At 41.6% G+C, this 8,357-nt stretch overlaps 1 protein-coding gene across 1 annotated transcript in view; it reads left to right on the top strand.

Moving 5' to 3' along the window:
- Positions 1-8,357, top strand: part of iqgap1 (IQ motif containing GTPase activating protein 1) — a 104,877-nt gene that overhangs the window by 80,787 nt on the left and 15,733 nt on the right. The window contains exons 18-27 of the mRNA XM_037692225.1: positions 817-959; positions 1,036-1,206; positions 1,277-1,360; positions 1,438-1,509; positions 1,800-1,869; positions 1,950-2,314; positions 2,744-2,907; positions 3,169-3,393; positions 7,864-8,004; positions 8,086-8,170. Coding sequence (XP_037548153.1) covers positions 817-959; positions 1,036-1,206; positions 1,277-1,360; positions 1,438-1,509; positions 1,800-1,869; positions 1,950-2,314; positions 2,744-2,907; positions 3,169-3,393; positions 7,864-8,004; positions 8,086-8,170 — 1,520 coding nt within the window. The remainder of the gene's footprint in view (positions 1-816; positions 960-1,035; positions 1,207-1,276; positions 1,361-1,437; positions 1,510-1,799; positions 1,870-1,949; positions 2,315-2,743; positions 2,908-3,168; positions 3,394-7,863; positions 8,005-8,085; positions 8,171-8,357) is intronic.

Below are 8,357 nucleotides of genomic sequence, written 5' to 3'. Positions count from 1 at the left end.
TTCCCATGAATTCTCTTCAGAACTCCTTGAGAACTAACTGCACTCTCCTAGAACCGGGAAGTTGTCACATTTTAAATGAGTTTTCTTCAGAGCTTTCTGATTCGTGGATGGACCAGAAAGAGGAGTGGTTTTGACGTAAGGTGTTTATCAAAAGTCGAGGTCAGAGAATGAAATTTGTTTAACAACTGACAGAGAGATTATTGCAAAAAGCAGACTTCGTGGAGTCTCTATTCTGATTATCTTCTCAAATAGTTAAACATGACATTTCTTCTTCAGTAAACATTTAGTTGACCGAAGCTTCAACTTTCACATACTTACGACTTGACTCATTTCAGACAGAAAATCAAGAAATGCATATTCAGGTGATTTCTTCTTTGAATGAGGAATAAAAATCATTACTTACTGTTTATGTAAAATAAAAATGAGTAGTTCTTTTCAACCTGTAAGCATTGAGTGAAACTAACACAATTTGATTATCAAAACATTTGTAAGACAGTAATGATTATAGAGGATTGTCTTTTCTGCTTGATTAATTCAAGAAAGAAAGTCATCAGATGGCTCAGACTTATTCAGATCAATGAAAATAACAGTCTCTGTCCATCTGGTAGATTTGAGGTCATCAGGGTCAGATGAGGGTCAGATCATCAGGTCATCTGGTTCACTACACCTGCTATAGATTATTGTATTGCTGTATAATAGTTTGTCGACGAGTGTATGATGTGCCGTATGCAGTACTCTTATTTAAAAAAGCAATTCACTGTTTTGCTGAGACTTTCTGTACAAAAAAAGGTACAATTAAAATTAATGTTTGCCCAGGTGATAATGGCAGTGACTGGGTGCAACACTGGGTGAAAGGAGGACACAAATATTTCTACAACCTGCAGACCAAGGAGGGCACATGGGAGCAACCAGAAGGCTTTGTACAAAACAACACCCAGCTCAACAAGGAGGACATCCAGGTCCGTGTCTCCTCCTTGGCATCTCCTCAGGTTCATGGTTTTAGAACCACATTTAATGCTTTTCTTCTTCTACCAGGGGGTGGTTTCTGGGGTGACCACAGCTTACAACCGGGAGCAGCTCTGGCTGGCCAATGAGACTCTAATCACCAAGCTCCAGGCGCGTTGCCATGGTTACCTGGTGAGAAAAGGCCTGAAGGAGCGCATGAACTTCCTGAAATCTCAAGACCCAGCAGTTACGTGCATACAGGTGAGCTGGCGGTGTTCATTTCACCCCTCTGACGTCAAACATCAGTCTGACCACATGACTGGCTCCTCAGGCCCACTGGAAAGGCTACAAACAGAGGAAGGACTTCAAAGAGCGTAAGGAGTATCTGGAAGATCACACCGACGAGGCTGTGAAGGTACGACTGTAGAGCATTTTATTAGAACAACAACCAAAAACAACTTCCAGTGAAGACTAAAGGGTTTACGTCCTCAGATCCAGTCCATGGTTCGCATGCATCAGGCTCGTAAGAAGTACAGAGATCGTCTCCAGTACTTCAGAGATCACGTGAGTCGTGCGTTTCCCAAAAACAAATCAGCTGCTAATTAGATTTTGGAGAGATTTAAAGAGCAGGACATTGGTCATTTTCTGTCTCAGATCTTACGCTAAAGGCAAACAGGCTTAATGAAAGCTTTAAATCATGATGTGGGGACACATGTCCCTGCAGGGTTCAGCAGGCTGATGGCTCGTTTAGCACTTTGACATATGTGATGTCATTTCCTCTTTTACTCATTGTGATACTTTAGGCACTAATGAGGTGTATTGATCATCCAACTGAATAATGTTTCTTCCTGCAGATCAATGATGTGGTGAAGATTCAGGCGTTCATTCGAGCCAACAAGGCGAGGGATGACTACAAGACTCTGAGTAAGACTTCTGCTCCGTTTCAACAAACTGTCAGTGTCACGTTCAAACGATCACACTGCAATAACGAGAACTTTCTGTAGTCAACGCTGAGGATCCACCGATGGCGGTGGTGAGGAAGTTTGTCCACCTGCTGGACCACAGCGACCAGGACTTCCAGGAGGAGCTGGAGCTGATGAGGCTGCGTGAGGAGGTGGTCACCAACATCCGCTCCAACCAGCAGCTGGAGAACGACCTGAACCTGATGGACATCAAGATCGGCCTGCTGGTGAAGAACAAGATCACTCTGCAGGACGTGGTGTCCCACAGCAAGAAGCTGACCAAGAAGAACAAGAGCCAGCTGTCGGACATGATGATGATGAACAAGCAGAGGGGGGGCCTGAAGGCTCTCAGCAAGGAGAAAAGGGTCAAGCTGGAGGCCTACCAGCACCTGTTTTACCTTTTACAGGTAATAAGACTTCCAGAACTGTTTCTGTTGGGTATTTTCTGTGAAAACAAGTTTATAAAAGCTTCTTCTACACACTGCTGGTGTAGATCCTCAAGCTTCAGTGATCCAAAGAATTACCATATTTTTCGGACTAAGGCGCATTATATGAAACAAAACCGTCAGATAAGTCAAACTTTATTCAACTTGTTCACAGTAACTCAACATTGTTCAGCTGTACCACATAAACACAGTTCAAGGTCAGTAAGCACAACCAGAATGAATACATAACTGGATTATAAGACTCACTGTTGATTTTTGAGAAATTAAAGGATTTTAAGTGCCTTATAGTCTGAAACATACGGTAATACTAATAAAAACTTTCAGGATGTCTGATAGACGGAGCACAGAATCTTCTCCTGATGATTTCTCTAAATGTCTTCTTATTTTCAGACCAACCCGACATATCTCGCCAAGCTGATCTTCCAGATGCCCCAGAATAAATCCACAAAGTTCATGGACTCCGTCATCTTCACTCTGTACAACTACGCCTCAAACCAGAGAGAGGAGTACCTCCTCCTCAGGCTGTTCAAGACGGCTCTGCAAGAGGAGATCAAGTGAGACGAGAACCCTTCCTGGTCCTTCATGGCCACAGTTTAGATGAGTCTGTCCACATTCGTGGACCATGTTGGAGCTCCTGGTAAAGGTTCTCCACCCTCCAGGGCTGTTGGACTTCCTCTAGTTTTAAAACTGTCAGAAAAGATCTGTTCCAAAAACACCAGTCAGCATATTTTATGTATAGAATAATATCAGAGAAAGGTTTCAGATTTATTGTGCAGAACGTCTTATAAAAAGTTTCTTTTTGAATCTGTCTGCAGGTCCAAAGTGGACCAGATGAAGGAGATCGTCACAGGAAACCCAACAGTGATCAAGATGGTGGTGAGCTTCCACAGAGGTGCGCGGGGACAGAACGCCCTGAGGCAGATCCTGGCACCGGTCGTCAAGGAGATCATGGAGGACAAAACGCTAAACATTAAGACCGACCCGGTGGACATCTACAAGGCCTGGGTGAACCAGATGGAGACGCAGACGGGAGAGGCCAGGTGAGCTGCACGTAAACCATCCAAAGTCTTTCAGGCTCTTTCAGACGCTGGTTTTCTTTGAAGCCGTTTTTCAGCTCCAGCTCTCATGAACATGGTTTGACAGGTGGCACTTCCTGTTGCTCAACTTCAAAAGTGTATCATAACAGAGCCAGAGGCTGTATTTTAGTTCATGTTAATATTTACGATTTCAGGTAATTTGCTCAGTCCGGTTCTGTTTCTGCAGAATTATCTGGTGGTAAAAATCTTGGCACACTGTTGCTCAGGAATGGATAAAAAAAAACAAAACACAAACATACATTCAAAATACTACGACACAACCACAACTAAATCTCAAAAGCTGCAAATAGATGAACGTTTTCCTTTGGGCAGGTAACTGCTGATGAAACAGTAGGTTTGGTTTTCACGGTCAGACTGTGGAATCATGTTTATCTTCTGTGATTCAAGATGATGAAATTAATCATTTGATTTTATTTTTTAAGTTGCACTCCTAAATCACTAAAACTCGACTATAAAACCATAAAAAAATCTCAAAACAATGCAAACCTATTTTTTGTATCCGCAAAACATTTGTGTTTTTGTCACTTTCAAGTAAATATTTACTTAAATTGTTCTAACAGTTTGAGTTGTGGTCATTATTTTGAGCGGTTTCTTTGTATTTGTTGTGATATTTATTTATTTATTGCAGCACACTTGTTGATTTGCATGTTGTGATTTCAGTTGTCAAATAGTTAAAATAGTTTTCTAATTTGCATTGTTGTGTATTTGCATGTTCTTTGGTCGCAGCTTATTGAACTCTGGGTCACTGCAGAGATGATGTTTTCATTTCATAAGACAGGATTAAAATGCTTTATGTGTTCAGATTTATTTAATTTGTTTACTTTACATCTTCTCCTTTTTAGGCTCTAACTTCAGTTTTTTAAGGAATAATGTCTAGTTTAGCCTCTATGCTGATGACACTCCGACCTCTTTCACTCGTTCTTTCCATACGGCACATTCAAAGCTGAACCTTTAACGTACAGTACATCTGTTTCAAGTTGAAGTGGTAAAAATGCAGCAGAATCAAGAAGTCCTTTTTTATTTGTCTCTGAAATTCAAGAAACAATTTTACTATACATTGATCATTTTACCAATAAAGGATTCAAGGTTCTTTATTTGTCATATGCACATGTGGTGCATGAGGTGGAATGAAATTGTGTAAACAGGGTCCCAGTTACATCCAACAAAAGTATAAAATGTAAAAAGAAAAACAGTAATAAGATCTAAGATATGAACTAAGAAAAACATTAACTAAAAATACACTAAGTACTAGTAGTACAAAAACAATACGCCGAACAGCAGCACGAACATGAGTCTGTGTGAGCAGCTGAGCACGAATGAACACAGGAACATGAAACAGATCAGCAGCAACATGAAACAGATCAGCAGCAACATTGAAACAGATCAGCAACAACATGAAACAGATCAGCAGCAACAGCAGGAGGTGTAAATGTCGGTGATGGGGGGAGACTGACTCTAAAAGACTTCTGTGCAGCCGTCACCACTCTGCAAAATTAATTAAAATTCATGTTTTAAATTAGGATCTGTTCTTTCATTCAAGAACCAATGTTGGTTAATACTTGTGTTTGAATTAAGCCTCCAGTATACTGCCGCGTACGTCCGTGTACGTACGCGTGTACTGTACGCAGAGTGTTCAGACATGATACTCCAGCGTACACCCCGCGTAGCTGCAGAGCAGCTTCACAGACAAGGGGCGTTTACCTTTGGGACAAATTGAGGTCGCCGATTGGTCATTTGCTGACACGCCTACTGGATTGATTGACAGGTCGGAAAAAGGAAAAAAAGCGAGCGCTGGCAGCCTCCGCCACAGCGGTGTTCTGTGTTTATATGTTGTTAATAAAAAGATCTAAAAATAAAAAAGCACAGGGAGCACTGGCTCTACAGCCCACACATCAGACCAGCCCACCAGGAAATCTACAGACCCTCCCGCAGCCACGCTGGACCTGAGTTTATTTTGCTCGTGACAAATTCCTCCATTTCTCACCATTTCAGTTATGGCATCAACGGAGGAGGAAGAGATCACTGCCTCTTGGCAAAAAAACAAACAAAAGAAAAGGCCAGATCAGGGATGAAGAAGGGGAATTTAATACATTGGTGTCGCATACAAAACAGTCCGTCGCTGGGCAGTTTATTGTGCAACAACGCGTACGCGGTCGTAAAAATTTGAGCTTTGCACGGAGGGTACGCTGGGGCTGCGTACGTACGTGCATACCTCTGCGAATGGATGTACACGGCAGTATACTGGGGGCTTTATTCTAACCTACTCATTATTTCCTAAACGTGTTTCCCATACATTACTTTCCTTGGCAGGGCGCTCATCTGTTCCGTGATTTTTCGGTTGAGACTGAGACACGTCTGTGTTTGTACCATGCAGTTCAGCGTGAGGGAAGTGGAGGTGGAGCAGTACCTAGCTTCTTAGCTAGTACGTCTGTATTGCGCGTCATTAGCTAGGCGCTGCGTCAGTGCTGGCAGTTGTCAACAGAGTGGTGGGGGGAGGTTCGGCAGGCGTAAAGGTTGTTTTATGGTCTGCATCTGGTTCAGAATACACCTGAAAGATTTCTCTCATTCCTGAACTGATTACACGTCAAATACATAAAAATCTGTCCCGAAATCAAACACGTTCATTACGTCATTTCAGTCGCATCTTTTTGTACATTGCATGTATATTTGGCAGCAAGAGAATATTTTGTTCCTCATTGGTTGGATCAGATAAAATGGGATAGCAAAAGGATTTTAGCCACTGAAAGGAGCTACTTTGCGATGTATCTTGAAGTGTTTGTCATCATCTGGGTGTCTGTAACGTTGCTGCTCTTTAGATATAGGTATAATGGATATGGTACATACTGTATATTAGCTATATGTTATTATTATTATTTAGTGATGCACAATATCATCAGCGTGGTATCGGCTGATATTAGCGATAAAGTTAAATATCGGACATCGGTCACTCCATCAACATAACTCACCGATGTAAAAGGCGCTAGTTTTTTTTTATATATATATTTATATATGTTACATCATTTTCAGTCCCCTTTTTGGCATCTGCATTTGGTAGCAGGCCAAATTGACGAAGACCATGCAGAATAATGTAGTATTTTAATTCTACACATAGGCGTCGTAACCATTATATGTGAAAGGGACAAGTCCCCCCCCGCCACATTAAAAAAACGTTCATTTGGACCCCCCCACTTTTACTATGAAACATTAGTTCAGGTGACGCAGTTGCTCTTTCTTCGTGAACGAATCCATTCCACTTGATTAATAGGAGAATACTCAGGCCACTAAAACTCCACTCCAGGTTTTCCTGGTTACCTTTAACTCTAAACACCTCAGCCTGTTGCCACGGTCACAATATACGGTGGTCACAGAATATGGTGTAACACCTGCAGTGTTTCTGTGCGTCTCCTCCTGTCTCGGCATAAAACACGCACAGGTGGAGGAGATGGAGTCACCTCTGTGTTGCTCGCTTGCCAGTTTAGTGAGCTTAGTATGGGCAGTGGTTGACCAGGGGGGTTGATCATAAACATATATACATGTTAGGAGGATGCTTGAGTGCAGTGCTATGTCTGTAGCATGTTCTCTTAGCAGTAACTGTGACGCTGTCAGACGCTGCAGGTGTAAGAGACGCTGTGTGTTCAGGTGCATTAAAGTTGAAATGTCTTTAAAACCCCACACCTTATTGTCCTTCATGAGAAACATCATTTAGATGAGTAGTGTTGAACACAAGTAAAAAAAGTCTAGTGGTGATGTTTTTTATTTCTCTAAAAACACAAATAGTGCTGACCTGACGCTCTGTGTTCAAGTTAAAATGTCTTTAAAACCCACAGCTGAATTTACACAAACTTTGTGAGAAACATGTTTTAAATGTGTGGAATTAAAGGAAATCTAGGTGAAATGCTGCTTTTTTGTTCACTAGTGAACACCTTTTTTTTTACACACGCACACATGCACGCGCATGTGCACACATCATTGTGTGTCCCCCACATTACAGATGCTTCTGACACCCTTGATTCTACAACAGAGAAAGCTCTGTAGTCTCTGTGGGTCTAGGAAAAAAAAATATCAGTACTGATATCAGTTATCGGCCAAATAAGTTTTAACATATCATTATATCTGATATCGGCCAAAAATCCAATATTGTGCATCCCTATTATTATTATTATTATTGCTATTGTTATTATTATTATATTAGTTGAAGGAACAGGTAAGATTTATACGTCACAGATGTGGTTGAACAGTTGAGTGGATGGTGGACCATGAAAGAGGTCTTACGCCCAGTTTTGCTTTTACCAGTTTGCCCAAGTCAATTTCTTAAATAAAACATTTTTGTGATTATTGGTTATGTTCTGTTTAACACAACACAAAAACACTGATGTTCTCTGGTGATCTCTTCCTTTGCTCTTGCTTCGACAGTAAGCTGCCCTATGATGTCACTCCAGAACAAGCTATGGCCCACGAGGAGGTGAGGGCCAGACTGGAGGCGTCCATCAAGAACACCAAGAACATCACCGACAAATTCCTGTCTGCAATCATCGTCTCAGTGGACACGATTCCGTACGCTCCTCAGTCCTAGCACTGTCTCAAAGGTGTTTTCCCACTGTTGGCTTGCCAGTCTTACTGTTTTTTGTCTCACAGATATGGAATGCGGTTTATCTCCAAGGTTCTGAAGGACACTCTACACGAGAAGTTCCCAGATTCTACAGAAGATGAGCTACTCAAGGTTTGCTATTTGAATCTTGTCTGTGGATTGAACTGGTTCCCTTAAACCTACAAACACTTTTCTTTTCTATTTACTGTGTAGGGTGATGCGTTGGCATCTTTTTATCGCAGGTTGTTATCTCACCCTCCACCATTCAGCTCCTGCTAAAACCTGTAGGGTAACTTTATTTTATTTAGTAAAATGACAC

This window comes from Nematolebias whitei, chromosome 2 (assembly GCF_014905685.2).
Source record: "Nematolebias whitei isolate Nwh7 chromosome 2, NemWhi1, whole genome shotgun sequence".
NCBI lineage: Eukaryota > Metazoa > Chordata > Actinopteri > Cyprinodontiformes > Rivulidae > Nematolebias > Nematolebias whitei.
This window is presented reverse-complemented; position numbering and strand designations above follow the sequence as displayed.